This window comes from Microchirus variegatus, assembly GCF_963457635.1.
Source record: "Microchirus variegatus genome assembly, chromosome: 6".
Taxonomy (NCBI): domain Eukaryota; kingdom Metazoa; phylum Chordata; class Actinopteri; order Pleuronectiformes; family Soleidae; genus Microchirus; species Microchirus variegatus.
In genome coordinates, this window is record NC_139807.1 from 1,740,298 (window position 1) to 1,763,727 (window position 23,430).

The 23,430-nt window shown below is 39.3% G+C and overlaps 2 protein-coding genes across 2 annotated transcripts; both read left to right on the forward strand.

Annotated features, from left to right (window-relative positions):
* Positions 1 to 6,636: 6,636 nt before the first annotated feature.
* On the forward strand, positions 6,637 to 9,273 carry cdx4 (caudal type homeobox 4; the record flags this gene model as incomplete). The annotated part of the gene is made up of 3 exons (XM_083891595.1): positions 6,637 to 7,072; positions 8,169 to 8,314; positions 9,034 to 9,273. 3 exons carry the CDS (start codon positions 6,637 to 6,639, stop codon positions 9,271 to 9,273), a joined length of 822 nt encoding a protein of 273 aa, XP_083747721.1.
* Positions 9,274 to 13,909: 4,636 nt separating this feature from the next.
* On the forward strand, positions 13,910 to 21,877 carry chic1 (cysteine-rich hydrophobic domain 1). The gene is made up of 6 exons (XM_083891676.1): positions 13,910 to 14,073; positions 17,129 to 17,183; positions 18,896 to 19,051; positions 19,430 to 19,486; positions 19,899 to 19,958; positions 20,633 to 21,877. Exons 1-6 carry the CDS (start codon positions 13,925 to 13,927, stop codon positions 20,681 to 20,683), a joined length of 528 nt encoding a protein of 175 aa, XP_083747802.1. The 5' UTR covers positions 13,910 to 13,924; the 3' UTR covers positions 20,684 to 21,877.
* Positions 21,878 to 23,430: the final 1,553 nt, after the last annotated feature.

The following is a 23,430-nucleotide window of genomic DNA, read 5'->3' on the forward strand; positions in this document are numbered from 1 at the left end:
TTGCTGATGAGCCACTGCCTGCCTGGTGCAGCATGATAAATCTGTGAAAATTAAAAAAAATCAAGGATGCACACCATCACGTCACGCTCAACCCATATCCAAAGTCTTTTTCCTTCAAAAATACAATATGATGTGACTCAAACTATTAAGAAACACAACATAATATCACAATGTGAATTCTTTCACTCACTCAACCGTATGCAAAGTTAAAGAATTCAGGGAATCTCTGAAAACACACACACAGAGTGCAGAATTGAACTGAGTGTGTGTGCAGCTTGAAATCCTATCATGTACTGATTGGAGGCCATTGACAGGACAAAAGTTCGCCCCCCCCCCCCCCCTCCTCCTTCTCCTTTTAAACCAGCCACACAATGATATTCCCAGACTCCTGCCCATGAGGGTGAATGGTGAACTCGGCACATCCACGCCTCTCTCGTCTAATTACAGAACAATGAGCCCGGATACTGTCCCTCACTTCAGTTCACCTTTAACAAGCAAAGTAAAGGTTCAAGGCTAAATGAAGACGTGTATATATATATTTATATTAAAAAAACGGGCATCAGGGAAACAACAACAACAACAACAACATGCACACCAACTTGTTCCAAGTTTGACGTGCTGTGCTTTCAGAGATGCTCGCCTTCATTTCCTGGTTGTAAAGAGTGATTATTTGAGTCCTCTGACATCACCGTTTTCACCCAAAGAACTCTAAAAACCCTAGATTGTGGTTGTGTTCTCATATATAACAGCCGTTCTGCCACATGTAACGTCACTTAAATGGCTCCGTTTGAACTTCAGCGAGTCACAATTCATGCGTTAAGTCGCTGCCACGATGGGCCTGATAACGAGCAGCTCCGCATTTGTGTCCTATGAAGAAACTGCTGATCTACTACACACACAAAAAGACCTTCTCTAAGGGTTTTACAGAGAAAATGCCTTGTTGATGCCAGAGGTCAGAGGAGAATGACCACATGTTAGAGACCGTCTCTGAACCCTTACAGCAGATGGACGACACTGTATGTTATGTGGTGCCCTGTGTACCTAATAAAGTGGCCTCTGAATGTCGTTTATACTGTTATACTGTTTTTTTTTCCTTCTCTTGCGTCCACTTCCTCTGCCAACTTTGGAAAATGTGTCTTTATGTGATCTGAGTAATCCAATTCAATCCAACTTTATTTATAAAGCACTTTAAAAACAACAACAGCTGAAACAAAGAGCTGCACATCAGAGATAAATAAATAAATAGTCTACAAATTTTGTCTCTTTCTCTCAGATTTGGTGCTTCTTTTTTTTTTACCGGATTTCACTGAATTTTACACACTGAATTTAAATGATTAGTCTCTGTGTCCAAAATTGTACAATTTGAACAGCTGCAAACTGTACAAACTCACACTTTACAAGAATAAAGGTGACATCAGACTAGTTTCTCCAACTTTGGAAAATGTGTCTTTATGTGATCTGAATATTCAATTTTAATCTAACTTTATTTATAAAGCACTTTAAAGACAACAACAATAGCTGAAACAAAGTGCTCTACATCAGAGATAAATACATTAAACTTGACCTAATAGACCTAAGAACAGGCAATAAAATACTGTAGAAAATATAAAAACAACACAAATAAACAGGTCATACAATAAAACTATAAAAAATATAGTGGGTTGAAAGCCAAAGGGTAAAAAAAACCACTTGATAATGACTTAAAAAAACGTTTCAGGGCCACAAAAACCCCACAGTCGTCCCTCACAACCCTCAGATTCATTATTCCAGAGGCCAAAGTGTGATGAAACCAGCTTCACCCACTTGCTCCCATTGTTTGAGGGGGGGGGGGGGGTTAGTTAAAGGCTGTGTGGAGCACTCTGGGAAAAATGCAGCGACCTCAGTGGTGTAATTACCGTGGACATGGTGGGTTTACTCTCTGAGTTCAGATAGCAGCATATTTTCATGCTGATGCAGCACAGTCTGATCTGTGGCTGCAGAATAAAAGCGTTTAATGACTGCGAACATGTGAGATTAACAACAGAGAGTTTACAAATTTGTGGCCGCTGGCAGATGTTTGCACTGAGATTATGTGGCTCAGATTAGATTAGATGGGTTTTTGTGCGTCTCTTTCTCTATTTCAACTGCTGCAAAACTGTATTTGTACAGTTACAAACTGTACAAACTCACACTTTCTAGTGTTTCCAACGTTTAATGGTCCCTTAAATAGTTTTGCAGCATGAAATGATGATAATCTATGTCCGAGGGAGTTCCCTAATTAAATAAAATGTGTTTATTGTCTCTTTCTTTCAGATTGGTCACTTTTTTTTTGACTGGACGTCATTGAATTTCACACACTTTTAAAATGATTGTCTCTGTGTACAAAACTGTTTTTGTTTAGTTACAAACTGTAAAAACTCACACTTTACAAGTATAAAAGTGACGTAGAGCTACACTTTCTAGTGTTTTCCAACTCTTAATACTTCCTGAAATGATGGCGATCTACGTCCGAGTGAAATAAAAAGTGATTTTCTCTTAATGCTTCTTTAACACGATAATATCCAGTTCCCACACTTTTCCTCCAAAAATTCCTGACTGTCTCGACACCCCCGAGCCCCCACCATGTGAAAAATGTTCAGCAGAGAGAGCGAGAGCGGCTTGTAAACATAAACATTTGTCACAAAATGACTTTCTCTTCGTGCTTTTATCCACATGTTCTACATCTAAAACGACACAAACTGGTGACGGGTGCACGACTTCCTCTAAAAATAGCCACAGATGGTCCAGTTTTACCTCCTCTTCCTGCAGAGCCGCTGCAGCCGCTGCAACAACATCAGCCAAAGTTATGCAACAGACGGAATTCTTGGCCTGTTTCACCACCTACTGTTCCCTATTTACTGCCGAGCTTTGATCATTTCAATCATTCCTTTCGTTGCATCTGCCTTCACTGGAGGAAACGGCACTCGCTTGTTTTGGTCGTAGATCACAAACACTAAGACGTCAGTCAACGCAGACAAAATGTGCGAACGTCTTCTGTGAAGGGAAAGTGCAGCACGGTGGACGAGGGGTCACGAGACGGTGACCTCTCAGAGAGTGGATGCTGCAGAGAAAACACACAGAACAAGGACAATAATCCTTATAAAACATCCTGAAGTCAGCGTTCTAGTAAATATCATGCACTGATTGTGTCATTGTGATCTAAAACGTCTATCTACCTCACACTGGCTCTCATTTTAGTCACAGATTATACTTTAAGACTCTTTTTTTTCTCTCTTTTAACTCCTCTTTTCTACGTGATTGTCGAGTTTCTCATTCTTTGTATTTTCCTTTCAGCTCCTACAGGTTTCTATCATATCCATTCATCACTCAGCACTACTTTAACATCTTTATTTCTGCATCATCCTCTGAGGAGGACTGTGGAGACTTTGGGTCATAAACAACTCAATTGCGCCATCTAGTGAACATAGCGTGCACATGCACTTTTATTCACGTATTCACATTTAAGAAGCTGAAAAATCATAGAAACTATGAAATATTCCCCTTTAAGAAGCTAAAAGTCGCAAACCATGAAAATATTCACATTTAAGAAGCTGAAAAATCAAGTAAAGTAGAAAATATTCACAATTAAGTAGCTGAATTTCAAAGAAAATAGAAAATATTCACATTTTAGAAGCTGAAAAATCAAAGAAAATAGAAAATATTCGCATTTAAGAAGCTGAAAAATCAAAGAAAATAGAAAATATTCGCATTTAAGAAGCTGAAAATCAAAGAAAATAGAAAATATTCACATTCAAGAAGCTGAAAAATCAAAGAAAATAGAAAATATTCGCATTTAAGAAGCTGAAAAATCAAAGAAAATATTCACATTTAAGAAACTGAAAAATCATAGAAAATAGAAAATATTCACATTTTTTAAAGAAAGTAGAAAATATTCACATGTAAGAGGCTAAAAAAATCACAAACTATGAAAATATTCACATTTAAGAAGCTGAAAAATCACAGAAATGCACTTTGTATTCAGTTAAAGCATCTTTACTGAAAACTCTGACTTTATGGGTGAGAAACTACATCAATGATTTGTATTAATATCAAATAATAACAACACAAAACATCTGTGGTTCATCCATTCCTGTTTTTCTTTAAACCTCGGCCGAGGTTCACGTTTTATTCCAGTGAAAATGAGCTCAGTTTTGTGTTTCCATCGTCTAAAAACATGACGATGATGATGTCGAAGGCTGAGTAAGCAGATGAACCACAGTCTCACTCTTAATCAACAACTATAAACAACCGTGTTGATGATGAATGTTTCACAGAACATGATGAAATCTTAGCAGAGACTTACATCGAATGTTTTTAATCCACCTCTGGTTTCCTTTTACTGTCAAATCAAATCAGAGGAAAAGGAAACAACAATAAGTGACTTCACACACCTTGTGTTTTAAATTAAACACACATTTAGAAAACATCCGTTTCAGGGTGTTATTTTCCACTCATGCATCATCACATTGTCTTACATGTGATTATTGCACAGATGTGTCTTACTGTTGTGAAGGTGTAGTGCTCACACACAGGTTTTAGGACATTTGTGGTCCAACTTTAAGAGAAATAAGCCTTTAGTTTGCATAATAGGAAATGTTGCATCGTTCTGGGAGATAGGAGCAAAAAGAAAACATGTCTATGTTTTCTATGCATCTGTGTTTATGTTAAATCAAAGAAACTAGAAAATATTCACATTTAAGACTCTGAAATATCACAGAAACAAGAAAATATTCAAACTTAAGAAGCTGAAAACTCAAATAAAATAGAAAATATTCACACTTAAGTCATTTAATTATTCCATGTTGAAGGAAACGTAAACATAAATGCTATTTTTGGTAGAATGCAGGACCCAAAAGAATATGTAAATCAAAAAAACAAACAAACTTGGTTTTATGGGATGATTTCAGTGATTATAGTGGACGTCCACAAGGGGGCAGCAGTGAGTTTGACGTCAGTCCACAGTGACAAACTCAGCTCAAATGTCAAACAGTGACAGAACAAGAGGAAATGATAAATGAACAGAGAAAAAACACAGTATTTAAATCAATAAAAACTCTATAATGTGTGTGTCACTGAATACATACATATAATTTTGATAAGAAATGATTTAAATACAGAATTTGTTCAAGGTAAAGAACAATAAATTGTGTTTTATCTTATTCACTTACACGACTGTAACTTTGTAACTAAGCCTCCAATAAAAAAGAACGAGCTTCTGCATTTAAAAGGATTTAAAGGATGTTGTGCAGAAACAGAACAGTGTGTGGTCGTGAACTGTCTCATAAATGTTTTGTGGTCAATAAACGGATGCTTCAGAAGGAACCATCAGCATTTATGACTTTTCATTGGACTTTTTGACTCTTTTTTTTAGACAAGTCAATTAGACTCTGCTCTGTTAAATGAGTCTGCAGACACCTGTGCCCAAAATATGACAAATAAAATAGATGCACTGTTTTATCAAAGACCCAGACACTGGTTACAACTTTACGCATGATTTGGAACCAGGATCAGAATTAGATGCAAACACAAACTTTGAAAACATCAAACATAAAATGATTTACTAAAAGGTGCCTGAAATATTAATAAAACATGAATTTAGGGGAAAATGCCTCTGTTTTCTGGTTGTTTCGTGAAATAAATGCAGCTTAAATGCGATGACGAGCTTTAACAGTTATTCTCCACGCATTAAAAAAATGAGGAATGAAAATAAGCGGAGTGTAATGGCAGGAGACAGCGGTGAGTGATGAGTCGCAGGCCGCGCTGTTTGTCACAGAGGGGGTCGTCGGAGTTTCCTTGTAACCGGAATTAGCTGTGAAGTGCGACCTTGAGGTGTGAACACGGAATACTAAAGGCTCCACCGATGCTTCTGGAACCAAACAAACAAAAAAGAAAAAAGAAAAGTCTCTCATACTTTGCACCTCGTTTGCAAGTGAATCTCTTTTAAATAACGCGGAGTTCGGTGTGAAGCGTGGGTGAATTCCCACCGCAACTGTGTCTGTAAACATGACGGGGAAAGATAAAAGTGACAACTTGACTCTGATATGAGCTCAATCTGCATTTACTGCCGCTAGAAAGTGAGTGAAGTCCAGCGTTATTAACATTTCTGTGCGTAATTACGCACAGGCCTCTCTTGGTCTCTTTTTTTTTATCTTTCTTTTTGGTTAAAGTGAGATTGTGCGTGTGGCCTCTGGCTCTTTCCCGGCCTGTGCAGCTGATAGGCCGCGGTGTTAATTTATTCATGGAGATGGGAGCTCGTGCTCAGGATAGGCTCACTGTCAGGCGATGACGCGCCATGGCACAGACGCAAGGAGGGGGACAGCTGGGCCGGACGCACCGGTCTGCGTCCATTTGGATGCAAATCTCCTGGAGTTGAGCAGATAGCTGACGTCAGGCAGGCCTTTAGTAAACCTTTAGCACCTTGTCAACAGAGACACATCATGTGAGACTGAGGACAGACTGGAGCTACGTCGCAATTCTCCCCGTGGATCCTGTCAGGACTATTATTTTTTTTTAAAAGACACTTTCAGGGCAACAATGTCGCCGTGAAACAGCGCCAGCACCAACTCTCTCTGCTGTTTGGACAATCATTTATTGTGTTTTTTTTTGTTTGTACAAATCATGTATGTGGGATACCTACTGGATAAAGAGACCGGCATGTATCACCAGGGGCCCGCGAGACGATCGAGCATCAATCTGCCTCCACAGAACTTTGTTTCCACACCACAGTACCCCGACTTTACCGGATACCATCATGTGCCAAACATGGATACGCACGCACAATCTTCCGGCAGTTGGGGACCTACATACGGAGCCCCGAGAGAGGACTGGGGCGCGTATAGTCTGGGGCCTCCAAACACAATCCCCACACCCATGAACAACTCGTCTCCAGCACAGGGTCCTTACTGCTCCTCTGAGTACACGCACATGCATCCTCCGGGGTCTGCGGTCTTACAGCCGCCGCCGGACAACGTTAGCGTCGGACAGCTTTCTCCAGACAGAGAAAGACGCAATTCGTACCAGTGGATGAGTAAAACTGCGCAATCGTCCTCCACAGGTGAGTTTAATATTGTGCCAAAACTGGACGACGCACTTGTCCTGAAGTTACTTTTTGTGTGCAGCAAAGTTTATGCCTCACTTTATAATATTAATTATAATAACTGACAGGTTAAATATCATTAATTCAGCTTCGTGTCACAGAGTTATAGAATTGATTAAATTGAGCATTAAAGCTGAGCATCGATGCGTAAAATGTCACGTAGGACAAAGTGGACACAGTTGGAGTAAAAGACTTAATTTGTGGGCAGCATCAAAGTGACAATAATCCATAATATAATTCCATATTAATCTCATGGTTGAGAGGCGACAGTATTCTCTCTCGTGGGCATGTGGTAAAAAGAACAAGGTGTGAGGAATCGGCGCCAGGCCACTTGTGATGTAAATGTCATTATTCCTGGAGATGTGAGCTCCACTTCCACTGTCACATTGTTTGCTGTTTTGAGGGTTATCCGTCATATCCAGGCGGCGGCCTTTGCTTTTCAACACCTCCTTCACTTTGATATGCACCAAACCTCTGTCTCTGTCTCTCTCTGCTCTTCCTCTGGCACCAGAGTTTATGCTGACGCACACAGTGACGCTTTTCACAGCTCGTGATGGCAATAAAGTATTATATTAGTATTATTATTATGACATAAAACCACTCTTTAAAATACATTTATTTGATTGTATAAATGATAACATATAACACGAGTTTGCTTTGGCACTGACAGACAGCTCTAACTCATGTAAACATGGAGTCTGGATGTGTTTTACGCACAATAATTCTACAACACAGCTGTTATCTCCTCCTGCATCGTAGTTCTTCTTTTTTCTTTCTTTTTTCTTAACTTGTCAGTGAGTCTGACTTGTTTGAAATGCACTGTTCTACATGTGAGATCAAACGCTCTATTTGCGTATCTGTAGATGAAGCAGGAGATGTGGATAAAGAGACACAGCTAATAAAGATGCTATGTGCAGATAGGCCGGTCCTGGCATGCACGCATGCACGCAGCCTCCTCTGTCTGCACTGTCCCTTTTTCTTTTCTTTTTTTTAGCTGCTTAAATCATATACGTTCTTTTATGAAATTATTATAATAATATGATTTGTTTCGCAGGCAAAACGAGAACGAAGGAGAAATACAGGGTAGTGTACACAGACCATCAGAGGCTGGAGCTGGAGAAGGAGTTTCATTTCAACAGATACATCACCATCAGGAGGAAATCTGAGCTGGCTCTCAACCTCGGCCTGTCGGAAAGACAGGTAAACACATATTTAATGAAATAATAACATGTCACAGTGTTTGAGCTTTAAGAGACACAAAAATGGCTTATTTTTAAGTCATACCGCTGTTTTTGAAGCTCCATACGTTTACATTCGGGTGTATACGACTATAATAATAATGTATATATTGTCCTTAGTTTGGTTACATTTTTGTGCAATTAACCCGATAAATATATATATTTTTTTACTTAAAAATCCATAAAAAAATAAATAATTAAATGTGTAAATGAACGAATTGTGCTCGACGTGATGTACTTTAATATGGTCTTGTATTTTATTGGTCAAGAATTAGACGATGAGAGAAATATTCGTTTTCCTTTATTTCGTGGCGTCAGATAAATGTGCATATCATCTCATCTAGACCTATATATTAGAATAAAATTCGATTATTCAAATAAATCGAATTTTATTATAATAATAAAGTCATAATAAATGACTTTATTGGTCCCGCACTGGAGGAATTCCCTTATTGGAAAATGTTTTAAAATATACACGAAAATTTAAAGAAAGAACGAAAATACTACTAATAATAGAATAATTTCGTTTTATAATGAACTTACTGAGTAAGTGCACATATTGCAATTTATTTTAAATATATGTACGGGCAAGATAAGATGTAAAATATTCATTTTTTATTTATTTTTGCTGCAGATTAAAGAGCGTATTTATTAAAGTGGATATTATTTGTTCCGTTTCAGGTGAAAATCTGGTTCCAGAACCGCAGAGCCAAAGAGAGGAAGCTGATCAAGAAGAAGATGGGTCAGTCCGACGGCAGCGGCGGGTCAGTGCACAGTGACCCGGGTTCGGTGAGCCCTCTGCCGGTGCCGGGCTCCCTGAGTCCCACGGACATCCACGTGTCTCTGTATCCTCCTCCTCCTCCTCAGATCAACACCTTACCGTCAATCAGGAATATACAGCACGTGACTGTGACTCAGTGAAAAGCTCGTCAGTCTGGACCATGTGAACATAACCGAGCACTCCGTCAAAAACACCGTGGATCTGAACTCTGAACTCACAGCGCTGCGGATTTACACCAACACACACACACACACACACTGGAGGCTCTTCAAGAAATATTGTTTTTTATAGAATAGTTCTAGTAAAAAAAAAAAAGAAATAAAAAAAAAAGAAGAAAAAACATGGGGGTTTTAAAAAAACGAAAATTGATTTCCAAACTTAAACGCTTTTAAATTGTTCGTGAGTTTAATTAAATATAAATATCTTCTCTCTCTCTGTTGTTTTTCTATGTGTTTGTGAATGAAACGAGAACTCAGGAAAACCTTTGAAAGGACCTTTTTAAAAACTGGATGTGTGGATCATGACGTCACAACTGCTTTGACCAACTTTGACAAATCATTTTTAGTTGTGTAAAAAAGGCAGAGAGGGGAAAAAGTGTATGAGTGTAAATAAAATTTGTTTTTGCAGAATTACACCTGTCATTTTTTTACCTCAGTGGTTGTTATTTTTGAGTTTTTATACACACAGTACACAGTTTTACTCAATTTACGGATTGTTTTAAAGGAACATACAATTGTCTCAAATTTAAGGTACAAAAACACCTTTTTTCGTTTTGTGATCAATTATCTCAAAGATACTCATCTGCAAAAAAAATTCAAAAAAGAGGCTCAAATCTTAAAAATTAAGTGAAATTAAATAAATCTAAAAACACAAAACATACACTTTTATCATGAGTGAGGAATACAAATACAGACTTTCTACCACTTGCATTTTAATTTTATCTCCTAAATCAAAGTGCTTTTCAAAGTAAAAGACGCAACAAGATATAAAACATTAAAAACAAGAATGCAAAAAAACCCTTACAATAAAATGGTAAAAATGCGTTGAAGATTTCATTTTATTTTACTATTTTACATTTTTCTACACTGTGTCTATGGCTGTTTTTGTTGACATCAGACTTCAGCTAATTGTGGAGAAGTCCACGAATAATTCGGAATTCAAACCCATGATTGCTGAAGGTTAACAGTAAATTTTGTCTTAATGTGGTGAATTAAATCATTTTAATTTCTATATCACTTAAAAAGTGGAAGATGGAGCGTTATAGAAAATGAAAAATAAACATTTCGGGCCAAAGTTTGTTAATTGTCAGGCGTCTGTGACTGTGACTGAAACCTGCTTTACTGGATTATTTATGAGGACCCACTTTTTGAGACGATGACAAACTCTTGTGACCCCGTTCACAATCGAACAAGTGTTTTGAAAAGGTTAACCAAATGTTTCCAAGAGATATATGGACGGTGAATGAATCACAACATTTAAAGTAAGGACCTTCATAGACAGAATTCATTCCCTTTACTTCCTGAGACCCTAACCTGAAACCTTCGGTATAAAAAGAGCACATTTTTGACCCATAAAATGAAAATAATAACACGTACAAATACAGATATATGCATCAAAACACTAGAGTTTGTTGCATTTATAAAATTTAAGAAATGTCACTGCTGTTTATACCCAACCTTGGAGGGTAATATTTAATTTTAAACTAAAAGTGAAATAAATAAAGCAATATCTGGATTTTATGTCATTTATATGATGTATATGTGGATCCAAAGATGCACAGGACTCTGAATGTGGATTTATTCATGTACTCAATGCTTCATTAAAGTGTTGGGAATGGCTTTCCTCATTTCAAAACAAGTTTTGTTGGGTTTGGGTTTTCAATTTCGCATTTGATGTACAAATTGGACGTGACGCACAACATATCAAAACACCTTTTATTGATCGTTTATTGATTGAAAATCGTTTTTTATAAATAAAAGAAAACGAATGAACACATTATTTTATATAGATGGGGGGTTAAGAGCCGCATGCAGCCCTGCCCTAACCCGAAAACCAGGTCTTAATGCTGAAAAAGACCTTAAAAGATGTGAGGACCAGCCAAAATGTCCTCACTCTGTTTGTTAGTTTGGTTTTTCTAAGCCACAAACACAAGAAAACACACAAATTTTTAAGTTTTAATTTGTGTTTAATTAGTATTTAAACATAATTAGTACAGCCGGGGTTAACAGTTGCTTGATCAGCAATAAAGATGAGAGTACACTCTTAGAAATAAGGGTTCCAAAGGGGTTCTTCTACAAGGGCTGAGGTTCTACCTGGAACCATTTGCTTCTCTAAAAACCTTCCCCGAAGAAAGGGTTTTTCAAGGGTGCTTGGTAACACTGATGGTTCCAGTAAGAACCATTATTTTTTGATCCAGAGAACCCTTTAAAACCCCTTCTTGGTGGAACCCTCCAAAAGGTTTCCAAGTGGAAAAAGGTTCTACCTGGAGCCAAAAAGGGTTCTCCTATGAGGACAAGCCGAAGAACCTCATAGGGTTCTACATAGAACTTTTATTTCTAAGAGTGTATAATCCAAAGACTGAGAAGGAACATTTATAGTTTATTATTTATCCTTTATTAAGGCAGGAAGTTCTCAGTGAGATACAGGATCTCTTCTTCCAGTGAGTCCTGAGCAAAATAGCATCAGAGACAAAACTACTACTCGCCCGAATCCCGACCCATCAGACCCACCCTTGATATCTAATTGGTCAATCATCAATCAACAAAATGCATGAAGACGTGGTCAACAAAGTCCAAACCATGCACAACATGGCATCATCGCTGATCTACTGGGATCTTCACATCTGCACAACCAAATATCCAGTGATCAGCAGATTGACAGAGCAGGTCCTATCATAAGCTGCTCTTCAGGGCCCTTGAAGATGCAAAGGGCCACTTGACATAAGACATTACATTATCTCAATGGTCATCACACAAAGACATAATGGTCATCACACAAACATGTTCAGCATGTGAGCGATCAAACGCATAGTTTTCCTGCACAGTTCAATACGACCCTGTGTTTTCCAGTTGACCAAAAACAAAGATAGCAGACGGCTGGTTGTTTGCACGTCTTCCTACCGTTCAAGATCTTCAAAATATTCAATTCTTTTGACCTGACAGAACATAAACATCGGTACCAGATTATGTCACGTTAGTTCTTCCTATTGTCGTCTTCTTCTTCTTCTTCTTCTTCTGTGTATCAGCTCATTCTTTCATTTCTAGGCTCAAAGCCTGAGGATGGAACATGTGGATCATGCTCACAATGTCTAGACCAGTTTGAGTTTGACTCTGCGTTACCTGTGTTAGTTTGACCATGAAGAGTCTGTCAGTACTGTTTCAGTCAGAATAAGACGTTTACAAACATATGTACTATAGAAAAAAGTCAAAATGACCTGAGGGCCACTGAACTTCTAGTCTGTCTGGTCAGGAGGGGTCAGGAGGGGGCCGGGGGCCCGGGGGCCCGGGGGCCTGTCAAGTTAAAAATAAGTCCTATAACGTACTTATGACGCACAATGAATCTATAAATAACAAACACAGAAACAAACGTATTGGTGATTGTAGTAAAGAGGTTCAAAGCAAATTCTACTAAAGGGCAAAGAAAAGTCTTGTGTCTCTGACTAGTTTAAGATGATAACTAACTAATAACTGTTAACTATTAACTAAAACTAAAGGACAAACTTTCTGAAGATCTGCCTTCTGTCCGAGCTGAAGCTAATCTGTCACGGCCCGAGCTAACAAGTTCTGGTTCCCAGAACGTTCCATAAAGGTTTTTCCTAGGTTTGTCCTATATGGATGTCATGGAAAGTTTTCGTTCCTAAAGTTCCCCCAATGTTAGCTTTTGGTTGCACATTCGGTTCCCAGAACATTCTCCTCACGTTACTGTTGTCACAACCTTGATTAAACCTTTATAGAATGTTCTCTTTTGGTTCCCAGAATGTTCTCCCAACGTTACTTTTCTCACAACCTTCATTAAACCTTTAAAGAACGTTCTCCTTTGGTTCTCAGAACGTTCTCCTCACGTTACTGTTGTCATGACCTTGATTAAACCTTTATAGAACGTTCTCTTTTAGTTCTCAGAACGTTCTCCCAACGTTACTTTTGTCACAACCTTGATTATACCTTTATAGAACGTTCTCCCTTGGTTCTCAGAATGTTCTCCCAACGTTACTTTTGTCACAACCTTGATTACACTTTTCTCCAATGTTCTCTTTTGGTTCTCAGAATGTTCTCCAAATGTTGCTTTTGTCACAACCTTCATTAAACCTTTATAGAACATTCTCCTTTGGTTCTCAGAATGTTCTCCCAACGTTACTTTTGTCACAACCTTGATCAAACCTTTATAGAACGTTCTCCTTTGGTTCTCAGAATGTTCTCCTAATGTTACTTTTGCCGCAATTCCACAACCTTCATTAAACCATTATAGAACGTTCTATTTGGTTTCACTAATGTTCTCTGAACATTACCTTTAATGGAAAGGAGAACCTTTATAGAACATTCTTTTATATGACAGAATCTGGTACACATTATACTAATTTTATTATTTTATGGTTCGGGTTAATCCAATGTCGGGCTGCATTGAAATTATAATTTAACATTTTTGCAAAATGATGGATTAAGAGTAGGAAAAGTGTCCAACACGTGAAGAAGTGAACACACGTGCTCGCGCTCCACCAGCTCGCGCTCCTCCGCGCTCCCGCGAGCTCGACATCCGCGTCGTGCGCAGGCCCCTGCGCGAGGCGAGCTCGACGTCATGAGCGTCTCCCCAGCAGCCAACATGGCGGACTTTGATACCATTTATGAGTTAGAAGACGAGGAGGACGAGCACGTAATCAGCGAGGAACACTTGCCCAGATACTGTCCGGAGCCCGTGGTCATGCGAGGAGCCGGACACATCACCGTGTAAGCGAAGCCGCGTCCGCCGCTCGCGTCCGCCCGAGGGTCGCTTTGTTGTCGTTAGCCCGCTGTTAGCCTGCGAGCTAACGACAAATCACAACAACTGACGGCCAGCGGCCATATGTTGTGACACGGGGACAAACGGGTTTGACTTAGAACGGAATATTGTCACGGTTAAACAACAACAACAACAACAACAACAACAACACAAACAACTAACGGCGACTGTTTTGTGTCCTCGTGGCAACCGTAAACATCATAGTCTTCCGTACGGCGGTGATTTATATGGATGTTTAAACGTATCACCGCGGTGTCCTGGTAAAACTGTCTTAAATCAGTCTGTATCGATAATTATCGCGATAAATGACAGATATTTGGAACTTTTTGCTCTCGAGTGAAAGTTGAAGAAACCAGAGAACTGTGGTGTTTAAAGTTAATGACAAAAACAAAGGAGACATTTGTCCCACATTTAAGATGATTATTATTCACTGTTTTGTTATCACTTATTTGTGTCTCATACCGATATCGCAAACTCGATATATCTGCAGATACTGATATTAGACTGATAGAATAATTCTCTAACCATTTATGAACTATGAAGCTGTTTACAAGGACATCATTATCCAACTGTGTAACAAACTGCCTGAACACGAATCAGCTAAAATGCTTTTTTCTGTTTATTTACATTTCGACAGACTGTGATATAAAGGATTTTGTTTCACATTTTATCAGATTTTCCATTTTTATCCATCCGATATATGATCGATCCAGTGTTTTTGACCAGTGTCGGACCAATACCCATCCCTAAATCACTAGTTATATACACCCACAGGCCACCGTATTATTAGACACGTCTGTTCATCTGCTTGTTAATGCAAACAGCCAATAAACCAATCACATGGCAGTAACTCAACACATTTAATCACATAGACATGGTCACAACGGAACGGGAAAGAAATGTGATTTAAGTGACTTATTGTGTGTCTCAAAGCTCTGCTCTGCTTGGATTTTCATGCACAACCTTCTCCAGGCTTTACACAGACTGGTCAGAGAAAGTAGAAAATATCCAGTGGGTGAAAATACCATGTCTGAGTAGAGCGGCCAGACTGGTTTTACATGATAGAAAGACAACATGAACCGAAATAACCCCTCAAAACAATCAAGGTATGCAGCAGAGGAGCCTTTCTGACCACACAGCACGTCAAACCTGCAGCAGCAGAAGAACTTTCACTTCATTAGGCGTCCTGTGTACCTAATAAAGTGGCCACGGAGTGTGCATGCATATGATTGTATGAATTTTTATATAAATGTTATGCATACACACTTTGAGACAAACCATGGCCATTAACAAGTTTAAAAAGTTCATCTTATATCACATTTTATTGTGATAATAACTGAATGACTCGGACTTGTATGTCGTGTTGTATTTTTGTCATATTGTTCAGCCCTAATTGTTCAGCAACTAAAGATAATTATATATAATTATATATATAATACTCCCATTATATATTTGTTATTGAATTATTGCCCAGTCCTATTTACATGTAGTCTGACTAATGTCATCGTCAAATCGACCAGTGTAATAACATAATTATATGCTGTCATATGCGATATATGACAGATTTTCTTTTTTTGTCCTTAGTGGTTGTTTGTGGAGCATTAGGGTAATATTCTGACAATAATTGGTCAAACAAATCAGATTTAAAAACATCACTTTTGGCTCTGTGAAGTAGTTACTGGGATAAATCAGCCAAGTTCAGTACAACGTCACCACGTTAATTACCGTGTAAAATTTTACCGCCTTATAAAGTTTTTATTTTGTTAACATAAGGGGATTTTATTGTGTCATAGACAAGTATACATTGCCTTTTGTTGTCCTGCTGCCCCAAAGAGACGTATTCATATATTATATCAACAAAAATTGTGGCCTGGAATTTGACCAAATGATTCTAATGAATGAAAAGAACAATTTTATGTCAAATCACATTTATTTGTATATTATGTTCTACACAGTAAAGCTGAAGCATACACTATTATAGAGAGGAGAAGAGAAACCCAACAGTTCCCACAATGAGAAAGCACTTGTGCGGCCATCTGCCATGGCCGGTTGGGGTGAAAGGGAAAAATGGATGACAGACAAGACGAGTGGTGGGAAAACTCAGGGGATGTGTGGGGGGGGGTCGGCTGTAGAGAGAGACACAAGAGAGAGTTGTTTTATCAGGATAGTTCTAAAGAGCGTCTTATTATTTGTACAAGTAGTAATTGTTAGTTTGAATAAGATAATTTACTGTAGATGTAAATCTTACTGTTGTTTACTTTTCCGTCAAATGTGGTTCCTCTGGTTAAACATAAGGATGCAAACATAGCGTGTGCAGTTCAGTCACTTTTAGTTCATTTTCAGAATCAAATACTGTCATGAATATATTGTTTACATGACTATACTGACTTCATAAAAAGTGCTCTACAAACGCTACATGTACAACTTCATGCACGTGTTGTGAAAGTTAGACTCTCGGGTCTGGATCATCTGTGGAAACCAGACCATCTGTTCCACACTTCCTCCTCCTCCTCCTCCTCCTCCTCCTCCTTGTTCTTGTTGCTGAAGATACTGTAGCTCTTTGTGTGTAGTAATATCAGCGCTAAATGTTAAAAACGCTTAATTATATGAATGCTATGCATGGATAATACGCTGGTTTATTTACTGGGACACAGACACTGAAATAAAATGGGTCACTGAATAAACACATTGACGTAATTCTTCAAGCCTTTTACTGAAGATTTATGTGGAATTGTTTTAAGTGACATGCATGAAATTAAATAGTGATTTATTCATCAATCATACGTCCTCATGGGGAGGAAATGGACGACAAAAGCTATATTGTGCTCACATTTGCTCTCCTAAGTTATTTTTATTGACAATAATTAAAGATGATAACAGTTTGTTGGTATTATAATGGCCCTTTTGCATGTAGACGCCATAATTGTACCGTATATTCCCACTTTATGTCGTGTCTCCTTGTGTTGGTTTTGATTCATTTGCCTTTTTATTCTGTCTCCTCAGGTTTGGACTGAGCAACAGATTTGACACGGAGTTTCCCTCTGTTCTCACGGGAAAGGTACAGTCACTCTTTAGCGTTCTTGCATTGGGAGTCTTTGCGGGTTTCCTTCTGTTCAGCTCTCCAAAGTGAGAAGAATCCACCAATTAAAACCACAGTCATTCTTTTGTTCTTTTTTGTTTTTTAACGGCCCCCCCAAACTTCCCCGAAAAAAAAAGAACACAAAAAACTTCCCCATTCAGAGCTCTCCAAGTGGTTTTCATCCGACGGAGATGCATTTCAAGTAAGACATAGAAAGGAGGCTGAATGTGCGGCTCTGTAAATGAGTAAGCCGTGGATGGAGGGGGGGGGGGGGGCTCCGAGGCTCCGTTGACAGCGACCCCAGTGTTTTTTTTGAAGGCTCCAACTCCAGGTGATAAAATAATGAAATGAAGACTCTGCCGGAAAGCTTCCTGGGTCAGACACAGAGACACAAAAAGGCTGCAGGGGTAAGAGCAGGCAGAGGGAAGTGTGGGCCAATAAAAAGTACCTTCAGTATTGTGACCCAGGGTGACGTGATGGATGAGGTCACAATTATGATGATTGAAGGGTGCAGATCAGGCCCTGCTGGGCTTTATTCTAAGGTCTAAGGCTGTTTGCAAAGAGACCTTTGCATCCTGTCATAAAAGATTACGACCCCCGTTTTATGGCGTACAGACTCGGCGAGGAATGAGCATCCATTCAAGTTGTTTGGCCGACGCTGCCACAGGCACTGGGCTTATCTCTCCTTTTGAATCCCTGCTTGCCTTGAACAGTCTGGAGCTGGGCTTTAGCGAGTCCGAGCCATTGTGTTCACAGATGCCATCTGATCTCTGGACAACATCTGCAAATATCTACCTGTTGGTTTTGCTCAGGCCCTTTGATCTCTGTGCACAGGTCTCGTCAGCGACGTTGGGGAATCTTTCATGTTTGCGCCGCAGAGAAATGTGCATTCTCTTTAAAGGTGCAACTTGTAAACTTTAGGTGTCTTACTTGACTCAAATGATGCTAATGTTTGTCTGTTGCGGGCTGTTGGAAAGACACAAAATGGCAGCCTCTGCTGATAAATATGAACGTCCCATTCTCAGGTGATTGTATGCTATCGTTGAAAAGTTTGGGGTCACTTATTTTTGAAGGAAAATCACTTTTTTTTCAATGACTATAACATTAAATGAATCAGAAATACACTCTAAACACTGTTAATGTGGTAAACGACTATTCTTTTTAATGTACATATGTGTATAGAGGCCCATTTGCAGTGTTCTAATGGTACATTGTGTTTGCTTATCGCGTTAGAAGGCTATTGCAATGATGTTAGCACAGCTTTCGTGCAGCTGTGGCCTAGTGGTTAGGGCTTCAAGCCTGAGACCGGTTCGAACCCCGACCTGTCCGCAGCTGAAGTGTCCTTGAGCAAGGCACCTGACCCCCTCACTGCTCCCCTAGCGCGGCTGAAGGCAGGCAGCTCACTGCTCTGGGTTAGCATATACTTCACCTCACTGTGTGCTGTGTGTGTTCACTAACTCACGGATGGGTTAAAATGCAGAAATTGGAAATTTCCCCACTGTGGGACTAATAAGGGAATCTTAATCTTAATCTCTCCATTCATTTTGCAGCTCTTTTCATGAATAAAAGTGTGACTTTTAATTGAAAACACAGCAAAAATTGTATAGGTGACTCCAAACTTTTCAACGCTAGTGTACTTATTCAATTTCTGCCCCCCTGATGCTTAAAGCTGCTCTTTGTTTTAATCCCAGGTTGCACCGGAGGAGTTCAAGACCAGCGTGGGCCGTCTGAACGCCTGTCTGAGGAAGAACTTGCCCGTGAACGTGAAGTGGCTTCTCTGCGGCTGCCTGTGCTGCTGCTGCACGGTGGGCTGCAGCCTGTGGCCCGTCATCTGCCTCAACAAGAGAGTGAGCGCCGCCGCCGCCGCCGCAACACGAACGTTTTTTCCCTCCCCCTAAAAACGTTTCACGCGCTGATTACTCTGCAGCTCAGTCGCACCGACGCGAGCGCTAAGGGTCACAACCGCCCGTGTTCAATTAGTGTCGGCGTGTAGAGATGATGATGCACTGCGTCACACACACACACACACACACACACACACGGCTCCTGTGTGTCTTTCAGGGTGTGTCATTTAAAGGTGCTGTTACCACTCACAGTTACTGACAACAAAGTGGGAAATTACTAGCTGGTAAAATAGTCCAGTCCATAAATCCTAACACCTAACCCTGTTTTACTGTTATCTGTGAAACGGATTGTCTTAATTTATTTATTTCTTCTTCCACCAGACGAGAAGATCTATCCAGAAGTTGTTAGAGTGGGAAAATAATCGATTATACCACAAGGTAAGAGACGATTCACGATGAGTTAATGAGCGTTGATCTGCTTTGAAAGCTCTTCAGCTCTCTCCTCCCCTTCCCCTAAGGTGTTTGTGGTAGATTTTTTTTTTGTGCACAAGGTCTGAGAGGAGAGTAAGGTCAGCTGTGTGCGACGCTGTGTTCATTTTGTTTTGTCTCGCAGCAACAAATGACAGCGAGTAACTGTGCAGAGGCATAAAGGAAGCTCTTCAGGGTGTCTGGCCACTGTTTGACCTCAGTCTGTCCAGACAGACACTGACACTGACGACAAGAGATCGCAGACAGATTTTCCTTTGTGCGCGCGTGTGTGTGTGCGTGTGTGTGTGTGTGTGTGTGTGTGTGTGTGAGGGTGGGGATCTTCATTGATTGATTCATTGATTGTGTCCATTTCTCTCATCAGCTGGGTCTGCACTGGAAGCTCAGTAAAAGAAAATGTGAAAGCAGTAACATGATGGAATATGTAAGTCCACTTATAATCATTCTTGTGCACAATAGTGAAGCTGCTGCAACTGTCAATCAATTAGTGATTTAATTACCAACTATTTTAGTTAGAATAACTAATTTATTTTCCTTGATTTTTAACCTGCTTAAATGTGTCTTTGCTCCATAAATCAAAGATTTCATTAAAGAAGTCAATTCTTTTAGTTTGTGGACAAAACAAGACATTTGAGAACATCGACTAATTGATTAATTGAGAAAATAATCCACACATTAATCATTATATAAGATAAATAGTAAGTTGCAGCACTAGTCTATAAAAGAAAGTCATCAAAGAGATGTTTGTCGAGTTATTTCTTACTTTAAGAACAATATTCTATCATAAGGTTCGTTATAAATGAGCAATAAAGTTGACGATGATAAACATGTGAATGCAGTGAATCTGAAGCATGTTTTCTCAGGTTTTATAGCTTAAATTACTGCGGTAAAGTCGTCTTTCACCGCCTGTCCCTAAACATAAGCGTTTATGTTGGCGTTTGTTGACATTTTTTTACACTTTATTCTGCACATATTCAGGATTAAAGACGTGTATTTTGCCCGATTTGTTCGCAGTAAAGCGGCGTCTCCTCTTAATCCGAGCAGAAATAATACTTTTTTTTGTTACCTTTTCTCTCCTCTTTATTTCTCTCTCTGCAGGTGATTCTTATAGAATTCTTACCCAAATATCCGATATTCCGACCGGACTGAGGAGGCGCTGACTCTCCTGCAGACGTGTCCCTTCAATCTCATCCTTAGTGCCTTGTATATACAGTAAAGTTAGAGTTAAGGGTCTCCGTTGGCGTCCCCCCCCCCCACGCCCGCCCGCCCCTCCCCCATGTAGATTTGCAACACTGTCACTTTGCTTTAGAGCAGATTTTGCACATTTCCCCCTCTGATGCAGTCTGATGTGTGTTTGCTTTTCTGTGACAAAAAAAAAGTGCATTTACCCCAAAGAACCTTTGTCGGCCTGAATCACATCTAAGACGACGATGATAACGACGATCCGCTTACAAAGAATGTGACGCCTCCACCTTCCTTCTCCCCCCTTTATGCCTTATGTGTAACTTTCTAATAACTTTACATGTAACACGACGAGGAAGGTTTTCAACGCTCTCTTTCAATCTGTCAATCCAGTCCTGAGATGGGATGTTTTAAAGTTGCCTAACGTACGTCGCGTCATCATCGCTCTGTGTTTATTCTTTACACCTAACGGGGGGGAGCTAGCTAACAGTAGAAGAACGTGACGTGTAAATAGACTCAGTTGTACAGTTGTTTACATTATGTTACCTAGCGGCGTTTTTTTTTCTTTTGCCAATATATTGTATTATAGTTTGAAATAATGAAAGATGTCCTTTCTTAGTATATACTACGACAGTATGGACCCGTTTACCTTGTAATAAGCCATATATAGTTGCTACAGTATACGTGTTGCCAGAGTTCAGACTGATTATTGCACTCAGAGAGACAGAGAGAGAGGATGTCAGGACTCTTAACGTGTCCGGAAATATTCAACCAATAACAAAGAGCTGCTGCGCTCGTCGCCGCGCGGCGCTTTCGCCAACGAAGACGGTGTTTGTCTCTTTTCACTCCGCACTTCCTCTCATTTATTATTAATTATCATTAATATTATTATTATTCAGTTTATCCCAGTACTGTGTTCAATTTTTTATAGTTTTTTACCTGAAGAATTGAGCAGATGGTTCCTTTTGTTTCACTCATTCAGTCCAGTATTATTATTATTATTATTATTATTATTATTATTATTATTATTATTATGACAGTTGTATTAGAGTGCCTCTTGGATTTGCTGGTGAAACACACCGAGAATTACAGGGTGAAATTAGATTTTTTAACTCCTCCTCCTCCTCTTCCTCAGTACGATCCTTGTATCAAAGTGTTCATCTCGATGACCTGATCCCTTTGGAGAGAGAAAATAAAAAATGTGGATTTTTTTTTTTCACCTTCTGCTTCCTCGTCCGTTATTTTCACACTCGCACAGTAACTGACGTGTCGGATATAAGTAAAGAAAAAAAACCTAACCTGAGCTGACCTTCTCTAATGCGAGAAGCAGAAACGCGGCCCGTTTGTCATGTTTAACAAGGCGTCGTTAACTTCAACAAGACAGCCCTGCATTTAGGAAAGCAGAGAATGTTGTTGTTGTTGTTGTGTGTTTACCTGACGCTGCTGCTGCTGCTGCTGCTGATGTGCATCAGTGATCAAGAGAACAGGAAACACTGAGTCACTGTATTTCACCACAACCCCCGACATATATACACCACATATACTGTGCTGGTGGGCTTCACCGAGCCTCCTTTTATGGTTCTTTGTGTCTCAGTCGCAATCTGTCTGTGTTTAGAGAGGTGTTTTACTGCAGGGATAAAGGGTTTAAGATTTATATATATGTATATATACACTACTTTTCAACAAGTTTTGTTGCGTTTTCCATTAAAAGTCACACTTTTATTCATCAAACGAGTTTCAAAATGAATAGAAAATCATTGCACAAGGGTTTTCTAATCATCCAATAGCCTTCTAACGCCATTAGGAAACACAATGTACCATTAGAACACATTAGAACACCACATTAACAACGTATAGAGTGTATTTCTGATTCATTTCATGTTATATTCATTTAAAAAATGTGCTTTTCCTTCAAAAATAAGGACATTTCTAAGTGAGCCCAAACTTTTGAATGGTACTGTATCTCTCACAAATCTATTGCACCACCATGCCCAAAAAGCCCTAAATTAACAACATTGGTAATAATCAAAAACACTTTTTAAGTTTCTGTATCGTTCAATACACCAGTTATGTAGAAGCGCTTTAGCCTGAAATTCTAATTTTTTTCCACGAATTTCCTTAACATAGCAAAGCACATTATTGTGTCTCCATTAAGTCAAATTATAGGTGCATTTCTGAACAGAAAGATGAGGTTTAGTGGTTCAATGTTCATTTCTGACTCAAATTTGGGGGTGAATTCAGTTCATTTGCTGTTTTTAAGAGTTTTTTTGTGTGACAGATGGTCTAATAATTGACATTAACACTTGTCACTTGTAAAAAAGTCCTTGTAACTTCTTTGACGAGCTCGTCATTCTAAGTGGATTCTAAGTAGAAACAGCCTGTGGCCACCGCTGTCGTCTCATCCTGCCGCCCACTGACACCGTGTTGACTGTCTCTCTCTCTCTGTGTTTGACTTTCATATGTACTTTCTCCCCCCCAAACGTCTATCTGTGTGTCATCATGTGCAGTTGCATATGCAAACACTTGTTATTCTTTGGTTGTGTTCCACAGAGCTGCAGGAGGAGGCTGTAAATGAGTCGGGGCTGTTTAAATATGCAAATGTTGTGTTTGCTGCATTTGGGTTCATATCAGTTTCTTTGACCCAGATTATGTAACAGCACTTTATATGCATGTCATTGTAACTCTAACAATAACTGAAAAGACACATTTATATA